Here is a 17,839-nt window from a genome sequence, read left to right as displayed (position 1 = left end):
AATTATTCTCCCTGAATTCTGTAGAATTACGTATATTACCCAACCTAATGCTAGGGTGAATAACATCGATCATCCTAAATGTAAAGTAGTGTGAATCACCTCTTTCACTAACATGTTTTGAAAGGGCATTATGATCGATGCCCTTTCTAATATTGTAAATGTGTTCCCTCATTCTTTCACGTAGGGAACGATTAGTCTTCCCCACGTAGAAAGATTGGCATACCGAGCAGCAGGCAAGATATACCACATTAGTTGATTGACAGTTAGCATTCACCCTAAAGACGAAATCTTTTTTGAGGTCAGGATGAAAAAAGGATTCAGAGGTGTTAATGTACATGCAAAAATTGCATTTCCCACATGGTAGGGTGACACCTATGCTGAGTGTCCTATGGTTCACCTTCTGATTACCACATAACACTCTTTTTAGATTGAATCTATTCCTGAATACAAAAGTAGGATTAGGACCAACAATATTCCCTAATTCTTGGTCCACTTGTAAAATGGGCCAATGTTGATGAAATATATCACATACTGCTTTCTGATCTCTAGTAAAAAACAACAGAACCTTAACAACATCAAAAGGATTGACAATACTAGATGCACATATCAACTCAGGGGTTCTGGGTCCAAAAAAGGGAGCTGCTTTCCCTTGTCTAAGATCTTCCAAATCTGACCACATATCAAGAATTTCCTTTGAGCCATAACCTCGAGATAACAACCTTTGTTCTAACTGCTGAATTTCAGAATGAAACCCCTCAACAGATGGATTAAGTCTCGAAGCTCTAATACCTTGACCACGTATTAGATTACGAAACGCATAATTAGGGTGCATACTAGACCTACTAAGTAGAGTATTCCTGAAACAAGTTTTGCGATAAACTCCAGTGTTAATAATAGCATCTGGGAGTTTCTCAATAAATAATTCCAGAAACTCAATCCTATCATATGAAGAAGTCAAGGTAAATTGTAAACACTCACATAACCCATTGATTTCTTCAGAAAAGAGCTCAAGGTCACAAGGAGAGCCACACCAAAGGAGAAAGACATCATCGACAAAATGTTGATAAAAGGCTACGTTGTTTGTAAATGTTTCCATTTTAAAAAGAGAAACATGTTCCCAATGGGCTAGGAACATATTGGCGTAGCTATTGGCACAAGGTGAGCCCATAGCTACGCCATGTTTCTGTGAAAAAAATTTATCCCCAAACACAAATATATTGTTCTCAAGCACTATTTCTAAAAGAAAACATAACAGTTCAATCCTAGTACTATCATAGGAACTGTGTAAACTCAAGTACTCTTGAATATAACTCACTCCCAGTTCATTGGGTATCATAGTGAATAGAGACTGTATATCCAAAGTTACAAAAATTACAGTCTCCAAATCCACATTACCCTTAAGACATTCATATAAGTCTAAGAGAAACTGTTTTGAATCTTGAAGGACCACCTTATTCATAGTGATCACTGGTCTCAGATGTTTCTCAATGAAAATTGATAGGGGTTCAGTTATCCACCCACCCCCAGCAACAATTGGACGCATCGGTGGATTCCTCATATTCTTATGGACTTTGGGCAGCCCTTGTATAACAGGTATCAGAGGATCAGACACCATAAAGAATTTAAATGTATCTTCAGATATCAAAACCTCTATGATCGACTTCGAGACCATGTGAATGATCTTAAGCACAGCTGTAAAGTCTATCTGATGATAAAAAGAGCTGTCATTAAGCATTTCTGTCATAAAGGTGATATACTGTTGATCATCCATCACAACAATAGAACCCCCCCTTATCTGCAGGTCTAATACGAATATCTACATTGTCTCTCAGGGAATTCAATGCCCGTCTTCCACTGACGCTAAGATTGAATTTCTTGCCAGGTCTAAAGGAACCAGAGTATTCATTAAAATATTTGTAAATACTATCCTCAGTGAGTTTAGAATAGGCCTCCACAAGGGGATGATTTAACGGAATAAAAGAACTTAGTTGCCTACATTCAGGAACATGGAGCCCAACCTCATCACTTTGTCCAGTAGAACAAATGTTCCCATAACAGTAACGTAGCATTACATTTCTACAGAATATTTTAAGGTCTAACACTGTGTCAGTCAATTTACTATTGTCAGAGGGGATAAAGGTTAAACCTTTACATAGAAGATTATGCTCATCATCACTCAAACAATGAGATGAGATGTTAATAATCAATGATTGGGTACCTTCCCCCATATTTTCTTCAAGGACTGACTCTGTGACGTTTCTCCTGAAAATTTTCTCTTTTGGCGGCACCGACTCATGGACCTGCTCCATCTCCCAAACTGTTCGACTCGAACAGGTAACGGAAAAGGGAGATTACCTGAAGGAACCTCAACACGAGGTAAACTGTCTGACTGATTAAAAATATTGACTTTGTCTTTCTGCCTTACTACTCTATCCAAATTTAGCTTATTATTATTATTAATCAATACCTTCGGATTCAGAGGTTGTCCTGGTGTCTCAGAGACAACAACAGGATGTCTACTAACAAGAGGTGCGGTGTTTTTATCATTCACAACAACCAATACTACATCAGTGGAAACAAAATTAGATGAAACACAGTTAGAAGAAACACAGGTTTTAGGTGCATCAACATCATTAATAGGTGTAATACTGTCATCAGAAACTAAAACTGAACCATTACGGGTTCCATTTGTTAGCATAGTGGGTTCAATAGTCACATCCCGAGCAGGTAAAACAGAAACAGTTCCATTGGCAATCTCAACAGGTTTATGACCCACATTCAAAGCACTCTGTTCAGTCCGTGACCAAACAAACACTTGTCCAAGTCTAAAATCATTAGAATCCCTTATTATCTTGCTCCGCTTTTGTTGCACAAGTTTGCATTCAAAAACAGCAACACCATCCAACACGCTTTCTATCATGGGATTTAGTAAGTCATTAGAGTAATTGTTAAATAACAACTCCTGTTTAGCGACCAAATCGCTTCTTAATTTATCTTCTACAGGAGTAAAAAATTTGTTCAGCAAACGCATGTATTTGGCGCTTACCTCTAAATTCAGCTGCTGCCATCTCAACAAAAGTTCGGGGAAATGAGCACCCTGAGTAGGCATATTTAGAACATGGAGGCCACGAGGAATGATCCCCTTCTCAAGGCAATATTCGAAATGTTGTCTCTGTAATTGAAGCCTTTTTAGCTTCAAAAAATCATGTTCAATGGTCTCCAAATGCTGTTGTATCTCCTCACGTATTCGGGCCATAGTGATGTCATCATTACTGGTGGCTCCACCAATCTCCGTAGTCAAAAGCAAACTGCGATCCTTCTCAAGATATCTGCAGTAACGTTGCAATAGTTTATTGCACAATCTGCCACTACTGGCCGGATTGTAATCCAACTCAGTGGTCTCATTCACAGTTTCTGCCATGCTAATATGGATACAGGCGTAGACAAAATAAAAATAAAAACCAAGAAGAATGCCAATCCACAATATAAATGTTCGGTCAGAGATGAAATAATAAATAAACCACATCCACGAAAAATTGACAGAGCGAACACAGCAGCAGTAGCTGAAATAGCTATAAAAACATTTTATAAAAGAGGTAAGCGCTTTCACATAAAAATGCTTCTTCAGACCTATAAAACAACCACATAACAAAGGTAATATATACAAACAACAAGGGGTTTAAATTTGGAAATGAATCTTACCATTTATTAACATTTTTAAAAAATATGCATTTAAAACTGAATTTATATGCTTTATGTGTAGTTTGGGTTAGATTGTGTTCTTCACTTGTGTGTTTTTTTACCAGTGTATGGTCTCTTTAAACCCTTTGATGCATTAATTGTTTGATTGATTTATTGCTTTTCATGTATTGAGTATATAAGATGCAGCAAATTGATAGTGATTATTCCTTTGAAGGCTTCTTTCTAGCCGAGGTACCGGAAGAATAAACTTGCAGCATCCCAGCTCCTGTCCTGTGTTTTTTTTTGCTATTTTCGTCTTTTTGTTTTTTTGTTTTTGGTTCGAAGGAACTGGTTCTTTTATGAAAATGACAAATCCTATTTTGAGTGGAAATGGATTTTTGTTTGCCACTTGGTTAAAGAAAGGGATGACAAGCTGGCTCGTTTTGATCCATGGACTATGTCTGGTAATAGTAGTTTTGACAAAAGGTTTGATGACTTGAAAAAGTTAAGGGTGAAAGAGACTTCTTTATTTTATGACATACGACTACTTGAAAAATATGTGGAACTGTCTATTACACCTAGTGGGCTTAGGGTCGACAAGTTACCTGCATTTAGATTTTTGGAGGATCAGAGTGAGTTTTTAGAGGAGTGGAAGGCAGTATCTTTGCAGTGCACTCTAAGCTGGTTAAAAATCCTTATCAGATGGAATCGTAAGACTCTGGGCGTGATCCGAATGCAAATTGCAGAGGCTGATGTGGACTTATCTAAAGATTTCCCCAGTGAAGCATTTTATGCAACCATGAAAGATATCAACGAAGAAATTGTGAAAATTGAAGCTGATGTTGTTTCAAGAAAGAAACATAAACTGAATAGGGACATTAATGACTTTAAAAAGAATGTGGTATATTCCTGGCAACGAAAGCGCAGAAATGGTTTGTCCCAAACGAGAAACGTGGAAGGAAGTTCACGGAGTGGCCGAGATTCATCAGTCTCTTCTTCAGATACAGGTGTGAGTAAAAAGAGCGTGTCTTTTGAGAGAGTGGATGTAACGGAAGATGTTGGCGTTCAATCTGAAGTAGAAGAGCAAGGCAGATGGAACTTTCGGCAGGGGAATAAATGGAAGCCACGACAGAAGGGGCGAAACAGAAGATATTGATGGCAGGACCTTTTCATTAGCTACTGTACAGCTTTACAGGTCGGGACATTTTGCTTCTAAAAAATTTGACTCCAATGAAATGCACATTGTCAATTTAAGTGATTTTGTTGTTACACTCTATATGCAACAAGTATTAAGTAAGGGAAGTAAGTTTGCCCCTACTAGAATACCAGCGCTTTCAGATTTGTTATTTGATGTTAAGTGCTTTTGTAGAAAGTTATATTTGAAGGTGTATTTTGAAGCAAAAAATGTCTGTAACACTGGTTGTTTGGAAAATGTCACATGTCTTGAAAATGTTCATAATGCTGAAGTCAGTTATAATGCTGATGTTTCTAACATTTCTGATGATTTTTCCTATTTGCATGATTCTCTGATGGATCTTTCTGTTTATGAGTATGATTCTGATAGTGTTGCATCTTCCAATATGGGTGACTTTGACTCCACTGCAGCTGATTTGGGGCCTGAACGTTATTTTACAGGTTATGGTAGACTTGAGGTACCCATATTGCCCACCCGCAGTTCTTTTTGTCCACCAAAGAATTCTTTCATTTTAAAGGTTTTTGAAAATGTATTAACCAAGAAGGTTGAGACTGAATATGCTTTGTTTTTAAAACAATATTTTAGATTTAACCTCACTAAACCTGAATGGTCAGCTTTAAAAACTATGCAAAATATTTCAAATAAATATGTTTTTTGCTTAGCTGACAAAGGAGGGAATTGGGTGATCATGGATAGGTGTCATTATTTGAAAATGTTTTTTGATTTATTATGCAATGAGAATGTTTATGTTGAATTACCCACCAACCCTATTTTAGAATTTAATATAGCACTTTTAGAGCTGTTAGAGAGGGGTGAAAGGTTGGGTTTTTTAACTAAAAAAGATGTGAAAAGGCTTTTCATTACTAATCCCAAGGATCCTACTTTTTATGCCTTACCCAAAATACATAAAAATTTGTTGGACCCTCCTGGTCATCCAATTGTGTCTTGTGGGGGATTTTTGGAACATGTTGGCATATTCTTAGACAGCCTTCTTAAAAAGGAATTGAGTAATGTGATTTCACACATTAGTAATACTAATCAGTACTGTGAACAGATCAAAAATTTCAAGTGGAGTGATGAATTTTGGGCCACGGTTGATGTGAAGGCCCTATATACTAGTATTAAGACTAAGTTTGGTTTGGAAGCTATTAATAAGATTTTGGGAGAGGGTCCACGTACTTCACTTATTATATTACTTTTGGAATTTGCACTCACTCATAATTATTTTTTGTGTGAACAAAAAATATTCCTACAAAAGGAAGGGACGGAAATGGGGGCAAATTTTGCCCCCACTTATGCCATTTTGTTTATGTCGTTCTTTGAGACTAATTTTTTGTATACCTTGGAATTTTTTCAGAAAAATGTAGTATTATATCATAGGTATATTGATGATTTGATATTTGTTCTGGTAATGTACTAGAATTTGATGAGTTTATTGTTAGTCTCCATCGAAACAAATTTGGTTCATTACTGGCGGCTCCACCAATTTCCGTAGTCAAAAGCAAACTGCGATCCTTCTCAAGATATCTGCAGTAACGTTGCGATAGTTTATTGCACAATCTGCCACTACTGGCCGGATTGTAATCCAACTCAATGGTCTCATTCACAGTTTCTGCCAAGCTAATGTGGATACAGGCGTAGAAAAAATAAAAATAAAAACCAAGAAGAACGCCAATCCACAATATAAACACTCAGTCAGAGATGAAATAGTAAATAAACCACATCCACGAAAAACTGACAGAGCGAACACAGCAGCAGTAGCTGAAATAGCTATAAAAACGTTTAATAAAAGAGGTAAGCGCTTTCACATAAAAATGCTTCTTCAGACCTATAAAACAACCACATAACAAAGGTAATATATACAAACTGAAGAATTCAAAACATCCAATGATGCAACCTAACTAATTAAGCACATAAGATTTCATCTATAGGGTGAATGCTAACTGTCAATCAACTAATGTGGTATATCTTGCCTGCTGCTCGGTATGCCAATCTTTCTACGTGGGGAAGACTAATCGTTCCCTACGTGAAAGAATGAGGGAACACATTTACAATATTAGAAAGGGCATCGATCATAATGCCCTTTCAAAACATGTTAGTGAAAGAGGTGATTCACACTACTTTACATTTAAGGTGATTGATGTTATTCACCCTAGCATTAGGTTGGGTAATATATGTAATTCTACAGAATTCAGGGAGAATAATTGAATAATTATTCTAAGAGCACATAGAGGTGCTGGGTTGAATGAACGAGTGTCCATTAAGCCGTATTTGAAGAAACGCAGACTGCCGAAGTAGCCCTGTTTTGGGACTAAAGCATTTAATTGATGTATGTTTAATGGAAGCTCTCCTGGTTCCTTGCTTTTGTGCTGGTTGTATGTCTTTAAGAAGGATTTGATGCTTAATTAGTTAGGCTGCATCATTGGATGTTTTGAATTCTTCAGTTTGTATATATTACCTTTGTTATGTGGTTGTTTTATAGGTCTGAAGAAGCATTTTTATGTGAAAGTGCTTACCTCTTTTATTAAACATTTTAAGAGCTATTTCAGCTACTGCTGCTGTGTTCGCTCTGTCAGTTTTACGTGGATGTGGTTTATTTATTATTTCATCTCTGACTGAGCGTTTATATTGTGGATTGGCGTTCTTCTTGGTTTTTATATCTTTAAGTTGGTTTAATGTAGGCTTCATGATTTAAACTACTCTTCATTAAGAATGGCACATAGTGGAATGACCAGTAATGTATAACGCAAAACAATAATACTTCCATCACTGCTGATGTGAAATTGCACTTCCACCTGTAAACAAAATTAGTAAACATACTGCTTAGTCTTTTGCAAGGGAGCAAGTTCTACGAACCTGCACATCGCTGCTAGTAAAATACTCTAAGTCCGAGATTTGCCATTAGAAAGTTATAATACCACTGACACAAAATGACTGCAGGCTTGTAATTATAAACTGACTGAGGATTCGGAAACCAGATCACAGTTTTTGATCTCTTTCTGCAGTGTTAATATTTGGTAGTTCCAGTCCTTCCTGCCGCATGATTATGACTGCAGTGCTACAACTAGTTTTGATAATGTAGGATTGTGCTTTTGTGGCATAGGCATTTGGTATTTCTAAAGAAGACCCTTTTTAATTATGTCATTCAAATGTGAAACATGATATAGGTGCATAGCAAGTTTTGTAGTGCATGTAGTGCATGATTATACTCCAAAATTAGAAAAAAATATGAACTTGTTAAATGCTTCCCTAGCACAAGACCTGATTGTAATAACCTTTACAGAAGCTTAGCAAAATGTTATTAAGGACACATACGTGATGTTAAGATCAGTTCTCGCACTACAGACTGACAAAGGATAGTGTCAGCCAACAATGAACAGCAATAGATGGTAAAACAGCTTCTAAGAGCTGTTAAAACTTTACTCTGCCACAGTCATAAAGAAAATGTCAGAACAAAGTGTCTAGCAGCTTTTAAAATCATTAATTCAACAGAGGGGCACTTTGTTTCTGCCTAATGATCACATCTCTCAACTGTCCCTGATTTTGCCTCATATTTCAGCCCCCCATTTTCTGGAAAATTACTGAAGATTACAGTCACTCAATAATAGCAGGCATTACAGCTTCATACTTACTGTTATGAAAATTCACGCTGATGCAAAGCCTGTAGCCATATTAACATTTTAAATTAATTAGAGTAATATTGAAAATCTGTACTTGATTCTCATCCTCTCTTCCTAAATCATTTTTGGATTTGTGCAGAGCTCTTAAAGAATTTGAGAAGAATACTGCTGTCTGTCTGACATTGCTAATTGCTTTACAGCTTTCAAAGATAGTAAAACACTTCATGCTCCTACACTCTCTTTCTGTCTTTTTTTATCTGTAACTGGTAGAACATAGAACATATAAAGCTTCCATGCAAGACAATGAATTATGAACAGGAAATCGAGCATCGCCTTTTATTATGTACTCTCAAAATGGATCCCAAGATTCACCTCTTGAGCTTTGTTCTTGAGGTGAATTTCTTGGCATACACATCATGAACACATGATAAGTTGGTTACAATCAAAGATCCGATCATAATAATCTATGTTGCACAAGGATGAAACCTGTTATTCTGTGGTCTCACAATAGTATATATACATCAGCCACCACATAACAGTGTACAGAACTTAAAACAAATTTTGAAAGTTGCCGAACAAAAATAGCAGACTGAAGTGTTTAACAGCTTTTAAAGCTGTTCATCAATCCAGAAGGACACCTGGCTTCTGGCTACTGACTTAGCGGCAGTATGTTTTACAGATTTCAAAGCTGTAAAACAGTTTGTGCTCCAACACTTTTTTCTGTAACTAGTAGTACACTGAAGCAGTTGAAGCTCTGCAAAGAATTATGACTGATTTTCTATGATCATTGTGTCAAAGGAAGTACTGCCAGCACAGCCAGCTGTAATTTTGTAAATAATTATATCGCATTTGTGAATATCAATATAATCTATATAAGATGCTTGTGCTACAAATCTATTAAAATTGTATGTCATGTGTATATCAAACTGGTCTTTACAGATGCATGTGTGTTAAAAAACAAGGTAGTACTGAGCTTAAAAATGTATCCACTCTGTGCTCTGCTGGCAGAGAACAGAAATGTACATACACTATTGTAACTGTTTAAGTGTATATATTTTAATAGTGGAAACTGGAACACAGGAGGTTAAACTCAGTCCAGCAAACTTCATAAAAATAGCTGAAATTAAATTACTTTATGACTATGCAATGAAAGATTATATCTTTCAGTTTCAATGCAGCAAGGAGATACAATGTCTACAACTAGGGAACTTTCTGTATTGTCTTGAAAGTGTTTATTGTTTTATAACATCCAGCATTTGCCAAAGATCTGAGGAAAAGCCCTTGTCTATGTATTTTTACAGGTAAATGCTAAATGCTACAAGCTGCCATCAATGGTTGTTTTGGGCCTGGGGACTAGAATATAGATGACAAGAAGTTATGTCATTCTGCAAGCTAGCCCAGCAGTAATATTTTAGATAATACTTAGAGAACTCTCTTAGAGAGACACATCATTCTGTATTCTGTCTTTGAACTTTCAACATCAGCTAGAAGATCCATTCACCACATCTGCCTTTATCTGTAGTAACCAAGTTCATATGTTATAGTAATTCCCTTAGATATAGTCAGGAATATAGCAAAGCTTAGCTTAGATATTTTTCTTTATTTATTTGAGATTGTCCTGCAATATTGTTTTAAATATTTCCTGTGATTTTGAACTCTAATGTCACTGTAACTATATATTTAGTATTGTCTTGTTATTTTATTATTTATTATTAAATATATTTAAACCTTTAATTGTGGCTGATCTCTGTAGAGATATTTAAGTTCTGGGAGTACTTGCATATTTATTTGATGACATTGTGTGGGCTACTCCTGTTAGCCTTGCTCTTAGTCAAACTATCATTTGTATTGATAGTAACATTACACAGTAAGATTGGACACCCTTTGTTAAGGGCCTTAAAGTAACTGATAAGGAGTTGGCTGATGGTAGTGATAATTACCTTAAAGTCTAGGCAGAAGGGGGCACAGCCAGTAAACCAGTGCCAGCCTTCCCCAGGTGTGTGTGTGTGTGTGTGTGTGTGTGTGTGTGTGTGTGTGTGTGTGTGTGTGTGTGTGTGTGTGTGTGTGTGTGTGTGTGTGTTTGTATAGAAATCAAATCCCAAAGTGTGTGTGTATCAGCTACTTGGCAGGGGCACAAAGCACTGGTTGGACAGAGAAGGTGCTGGGAGTCTTGTCTTGGCCACTCAGCTGAGATGTCAACTCTATAGCTGTGCGAGTAGGGAGTCTTATTGGAGATCTGGAGAAAGAGGGAGAAACCATCCCCGGGCTGACTGTGGTCTCTGTGTGCTCTTAAGGGAAATTACACTTGATGCAGAGAGCTGCATCTGGAAATACTGTGTGTGTATCTGTCATCCTCTCAATGTACGTCTACCACTGATGCCAGTGGTGAGGATTGAGGGTCCTTGATTGCTGGTCCAGTGGTGGGTCATCACAATCATAACCAGGTCTTGCTCCATTTTCAACGTGAATTCATTGTCATTATTGTCTCATTCACATAACAACTTCATTGTGATCAGAGTCTCAGACATAATCTGCTATGTACCCTCCATATGGATATGAATGACATCATAGAGCTTATGAACTCAGTCAAACCTGTCTGTCCAAGACACAGTATGCATTGTGATTGCAACATGTAATTTGCCATGACTTTATGAGCAGAATCCCTTTAGTCTAAGAAAATATTCCAAGTTAAACAGTCCACATCATACCTCTTCATCTCATAGCCAACAATAATTGGGGGACAAAGGCCCAAAGTCAGGGAGAAAGTAAAAGTATTGCTCTTTTAAACTTAGAAAGTTGATAGAATAGCACATTTTGTATTAGCATGCAATTTCTGAAGAACATGAAGTTTGAAACTCAAAAGTATGTCATTATTTAGTAACTTCAAAACTCAATGACTTGTCAGAAAACCACATATTGTACGGAGAGCAGTACAAAAGCATACGGTATAAATCTGAACATTCTGCAGAATTCTGGTCCATTGAGAGGTATGGTCCAAATCGGTTATCTTTTCTGAATGTCTTTACATCACTGATTTGCTACAAACCGTTTCAAGGTCAGCACCATAATTAGCAAACTAACAAGTATGTATGATGTGCTTGTATGAATGTGCAGAAGCTAGACTGTCACACTTAAGCAGCTTCCCTTGGACACACTGGCATGTCTCCTTCAAAGATTATGTTGGCTTTATAAGAAGATGGTGTCTGACAGCATTTTAACATATACTTATAGACAGCACAGTATTATACTATAACACAGATTAAAAACTCCATTACAATTTCATGTATTTTACAGTTTTGTCTGGGCATAGCCTGACACCTTCCATGTGTTACACTGGTAACCATATGACTGTATAAGTGCATAAATCATCTGTGTATTTTTCACGATTTCTTACAGGTGTTCGCACTGCCAGTGCTATTATTGCGCTAACGGATGGAGAATTACAAGAAGCTCAGTATCATGATACAGTGAGGGAGGTATGAGCTCATGTCACTTTACATATTCTGGGTATGCTCATGTCACTTTACGTATTTTGGGTATGCTCATGTCACTTTACATATTCTGCAGTAAAATAATGTGCTGGGCCATACACACTACGTCAAATCTAATTTTTCTGTTTTATCCTATGCAGGCTGACAGAGCCCGATCTCTAGGTGCCATAGTCTACTGTGTTGGAGTTAAAGATTTTAACCAAACCCAGGTAATACTTCCTTTGAATATAACATTGCATTTCACATGGTTTACTTTGCCTCCTAACAGAATTCTTTCTCAAGTAAACAATGCTGACATTTTAACACTGATATAAGAATCCTGATTTTAAAAATCTAAAATTGAAATGGCTTTGACCATCTTAAGGGTTGGTAAGATAATATGCTGTGAGTGAAAACCATGTTGATCTCTATAGATCATTGCAAGCAAATGTAAGTAAAAGGTGATATATCTACCAGTTTTGAGTTCAAGTGGTAGTTTCTTCCAAAGTATTCCATTAAAAATAATTTGGGCTGTGTTCTATAATTTGGGCAGTGTTCTTGTCAAATAAAAAAAAAAGCCAAACCCTTAATGTGAACTCTAATTTATACAAAGGTTGTAGTATATTCTCAGTTTTATGACACGTAGCAGCTTACAGCATTGCTTTTGCCAAAAACAAAAGATATGTGGTAATTAATGGCATATAAGGACTGCATGTACTAACCAATTCATTGGTTGAAGACAGCTTGAGTAACCAAATCTGGTCGTCTCTTCACCTGTGTGTTAAAGTGTTGCCCCTTTTTCAACCTCTAGCAAAGAATAAAAAAGGACAAGGCTGAGGGGATGAAAGACAATGACCAGTGATGGAACTATACAAACTCACCAACAAGGTTAGCAAGCACTCTATCAAGTGTGGTCAAGGTACAACAGAAGCATCATGCAGGGTGTCAGCACTAGAGGCAGTTATTAGCAGATGTGCCCAACTAAGGGCCTCTCACCTGTAAAGATCACGTAAAAGCATAGCTTCCCACTGCCCCATTAGACAAGGTGTTATATTCTGAAAAAGTGAGAACAATACAATGAATAAAACAGTTATTTTTATCCACTGCAAAATAAAGTAAAAACTACCCCTCTAAGAATTTACCTTTTCAACACAGCTAAGATAAGGGCAAGCAGTCAAAAAAGAAGAAAGCCCCGTCAAAATAACAAGCTGACCAAATGGGGAAGCCTATGGGCCCGCAGTACTGAGAGACCACAAAGGAATAACAGTGCATTAATACAGCTTTTTCCACCCCCCAAAAACATCCTACTGCAACCCACTCCCTTCCCAAACACAATTCCTTCTTATCCCATCCTCTCCCAATAGTGAGAAGTCATCTGAAGATATATGTCACAAAGTGGGTGAAAAATCATTCAAGATGCTTGCATTCTAATAATCTTGAGGGGAAAGGATAAAGGGTTAATGTCATAAAAAGACCAAGGTTCCCAGCCATTTCCAGTGATGTCTAATCAAGCCTGTACTAGGTTACATTCTGTGACAGATGGCTATAGTAAGTGTACCAAAGCAGGAAGAAGGCAAAGGGTTCTACTCAAAAATCTTTTCACACACACACACACACACACACACACACACACACACACGCATACAAACTTTGTATATCAAAGAAGTAATGAAAAGGAAAACACATAATAATTAATTTAAATAGCATGTTACTGAAAAAAATGAATAAGCACTTTTGTCTTTTTATTGAACACTTCATCAGATTGTAATTAAAATAATAACACACACACACACACACACACAATTTAAAATAACATCACCAAACTTATTTACATAATCTTTCCCTTACATAACATTAAATACTAATAAACATTTTCATTATTAACATCTGTTATTACACTTCATTATCAACACTGGTTTAAAATGAATCATTCAACTCAACCCTGAACAATGACTAACATCTACACTTATTTGCCATTGTAGCTCTTTAAATTTTAGTTCATGTTCTCTGTTATCTACCTTTGACTGTATTTTAACCTTATGGATTACACAAAGAACATACTTCTAAAAATTTAAACAATCCTTACAATGATTATAGAGAACATTCACTTTATTTTTATTTTAATGGAATAATAATATTCATATATATTTTTTTAGTTTTATTTTTTTTTTAGTTTTGTATTTGTCTTTCCTATATAAAAACTGTCACATGTATTGCATGTAGCAGTATAGACCACAAAATCTGAATTGCATATAATATATCCAAGTGTTTTATAAGTAGTTTCAGTAGTTTTAGGGTTCCAATTTATTTTGGTATTTAGATGCTTAAGGATTTTATATTATAATAGTTACTGTGTCCTAGTTAACCTCTGTAGAAAACTGAGGAGGAAGAGATCTATCAAAAGAAGTTTCGCTTTATGAGAATCCAGTAGAGGTTGCAGTTGTTAATGTTGAAGAAGGAAATAATACCAGTAAATGACAGAATACAGGGAGTGTTGAAATTAGTACAATGGACAAAATTCAATGTCAACATCCAGGGAACACAACACAGAGGTAAAAGGTTTGTTCACAATAACCAAACTGTAATCAATTGGAAATTCCAGCTTCTGCTTTTGAAACAGAAGTGGATAATGAAGTGCCAGTTAGAGGACGGAAGGGCACTCCTTTGGTAATGCTGTATCCCTTTCTTTTATGTAAAGACTTAGCAACTTCTTTATTGTGAACAAAATAACTCCAGTGTGGCATTTTGTTTTTCCAATACCATCTAAAATGTAAAAGTGTTCAAGGGGTTTGTGAGTGAACAACCAACAAAATGGAAATTCATTTTCTGCTGTTTTCTTAACTGAATGCAATGACTTAATGGAGCATTTTTGGGTTGGGCTTATGTTGAATTATTTTAATCACATAAAGAAAATGAATTAAGAAAGCTGCAAAAATGGATTAGTACTGTTTTAGACAAAATTTCCATTTCAGCAGATGAACCATATATTAACAACAAGCTGAGAATTACTGAGGAAAAAGTTTAAAAAAGACAATATTTATAGGAAGCTTAACCCATCAGAAAATTGTTAAACATAAATTCTATGACTCCCAAGTCTCCATTCAAGATAGGGTAGCTAGAGATTCCTGTGAAAATCAATTAGACCAATGAGAATAGTCAGTAGAGACATCATCATATGCAGATCATTCTGATGAAAAGTTTTCTTAGGTGTTCAGACATCACAGACAGCTCCCGTACTAAATTAGTCACCCAGAATATGAGCTTAGAAGCATCAGCCAAAATCAGAGGAACCATGAAGAACCACCAGGACTAGTTCAAAACAGCTATAGTTTCAAACTAGCAATGATCAAAACAGGACATAGGCAAAGGTGGTTCAAAAAGAACATACCACCAGTGTGTGATCACACAAGAAAAGCAGTCGGACTTATTACAACAGTCAGAACAATATGTTTTCAATTCTCCTTTTTCCAAATTCTTTTAATATATATCTAAGATTTTTGGATGACATTTTTATCTTTTGGAATGGCTGTGAATGGACACTAAGGGACTTTCTGGAATATATAGATGGGATAAATTATTTTTTGAAATTCACAAACAATATGTCCCATGTAAAAATAAACTGCCTAGAGGCAACCATCAGTAAGAACATAGAAACAGCTATGTTTGTTCAACCACTTACAGGAAGCCCACCGTATCTTATTCATTTGTACATTTTCAAAGTTACCACCTTTTTGGGAAAAGAAAAGTTCGGTTAAAGATGGTGAGGCTTGTTAGAATAATCTCAGAAGATATTACATTAAAATAAGCTGAAAATTTTGATGTGTATGTTTTTAAAGAGAGGATACCCGTTTTGACTTCTGTCAACACTAAGGGATGAAATGCCAGTGAGCAGAGGGAGCAAGTATAAATCATTTCTGGGAAAAGGGCTACCAGTTATTAGCAGTTCTGTTAACTACAAAAAAAGTACCTGTTAAACGTGGTAACTTCAGCAGAGCTATTATACTCAAGTATGGGTCTGATACCAACACTATAAAAAGTATTATGAAAGAGAAATAGAACATTTTAGTTACTTTGATGAAACCTTAGAAAAATGGACAAACGACCAAATGTTATACATAAAAGGCATGCAAATATAAAGTAAAAATTAGAATTACAGGGACCAAAACTAAACTATAGTACAAGCAATAGAAATAATTAGTGAGATGTGGCAACCGTAGACAAATTAAGCTCATCTACATAGGGCCAAAACTGAAGCTTAACACATTAAAAATGAACTAATATTTAATTGAAAATGTACATGTGACATAAAAGGAGTGCATTTAAGTTTCTGTGATTACTGTCATTTGTATGTGGGTAAAACAAAAAAACATACTCAAGCATATTTATGAACACAATTACAATATAGAAAATAAATATGACAGTAATGCACTTTTAGTTTCCAAAAAAACACTTCCGCAAGTAAGGCAAGTGCAGGGCCCCAAAATAATCATGCTAAAACAAAAACGGCCAGCACAGTGGTGAGAAAATCAAAAACATTTATTAACAGAACATATCGGTTTCGGCTGAAAGCCTTCTTCAGTGTACTTATAAGTACTAAAATGACTTTATTTTTAAATACAGATTGCACTAGTCCTGTCAGTTATCTCATTAATAATTAAGTACATGACATTTCAACAAAAAAAATTTATATACACCTAATAATAGTTGTGAGTTGAAACCAGATGAAAGTCATAATAACAGCCGGGACCAAACTCAATAAACTTAAGAAATGTATGAAAAAATAATTTCCAAATATAGCTGACATTTGACAAAATTATTAAAGATGTTCAGTTAAACCCGGTGGAAATAAACCACCAAGTTGAATGATCCAAGTACGTTCCTTCTTATTAAGAATGTTATGCCAACCCCCTTTGTTGTTTCTATTACCAATAGTCCTATCTATAACAGTGAATTTGAAACATGCTGTTGGATGTTGTATAGAATGCTTATATAATGCATTAGAGATATTTTCATTTCTAATACTATTCAGATGTTCAGATATGCATAATTTAAATGGCCGTGAAGTTTGACCAATATAGAATGCTGAACATGTACAACTTGCAAGATATATAATCCATTTAAAACTGTAATTAGCAAAAAACCCTAATGTTGAACATTTTTGGAGTATTTCTACTAGTGAATTCTTTAGTTTTGCTAATATAACTGCAGAAACTGCAGTGGCCACAAGGAATACAGCCAGACGAAACCCCACCATCCAGTGTTACTAGTTCTGATACGTGAAATTGTGAATTTTGTTTGTAATGACTGAAGAAACTACCTAGGGTTTTACCTCTTCTAAAAGAAAAGTAGCACTTCTCCCCCAGCATCTGTGATAAGCATTCATCAACTAATAAAATATTCCAGTGTTTATGAGTCAAGTTCATAAAACTATATGCATTACATCCTAGGTTGTATTAAATCTAATTATATCTTGTTTTATGAATCAAGTTAATAAACCTGTATGTATTACATCCCTAGGTTGTATTAAATCTAATTATATCTTGTTTTATGAATCAAGTTCATAAACCTATACGTATTACATCCATCTGTTGTATTAAATCTAATTATGTCTTGTTTTATAAATTAGGTTCATAAAACTATATGTATTACATCCATCGGTTGTATTAAATCTAATTATATTGTGTTTTATAAATCAAGTTCATAAACCTATATGTATTACATCCATCGATTGTATTAAATCTAATTATATCCTGTTTTATGAATCAAGTTTATAGACCTATATGTATTACATCCATCGGTTATATTAAATCTAATTATATCTTCTTTTATGAATCAAGTTCATAAACCTATATGTGTTACATCCCTTGGTTGTA

The 17,839-nt window shown here is 35.6% G+C and overlaps 1 protein-coding gene across 1 annotated transcript in view; it reads left to right on the top strand.

The window, feature by feature from the left end:
- LOC122789359 (anthrax toxin receptor 1-like) overlaps window positions 1-17,839 on the top strand; it is a 1,490,698-nt gene that overhangs the window by 460,533 nt on the left and 1,012,326 nt on the right. Inside the window, exons 6-7 of the mRNA XM_044056748.1 lie at window positions 11,893-11,972; window positions 12,128-12,196. Coding sequence (XP_043912683.1) covers window positions 11,893-11,972; window positions 12,128-12,196 — 149 coding nt within the window. The remainder of the gene's footprint in view (window positions 1-11,892; window positions 11,973-12,127; window positions 12,197-17,839) is intronic.

The sequence above is a fragment of the Protopterus annectens genome, chromosome 14.part0 (genome assembly GCF_019279795.1).
Source record: "Protopterus annectens isolate FY-2018-M chromosome 14.part0, PAN1.0, whole genome shotgun sequence".
Lineage (NCBI taxonomy): Eukaryota > Metazoa > Chordata > Ceratodontiformes > Protopteridae > Protopterus > Protopterus annectens.
This window is presented reverse-complemented; position numbering and strand designations above follow the sequence as displayed.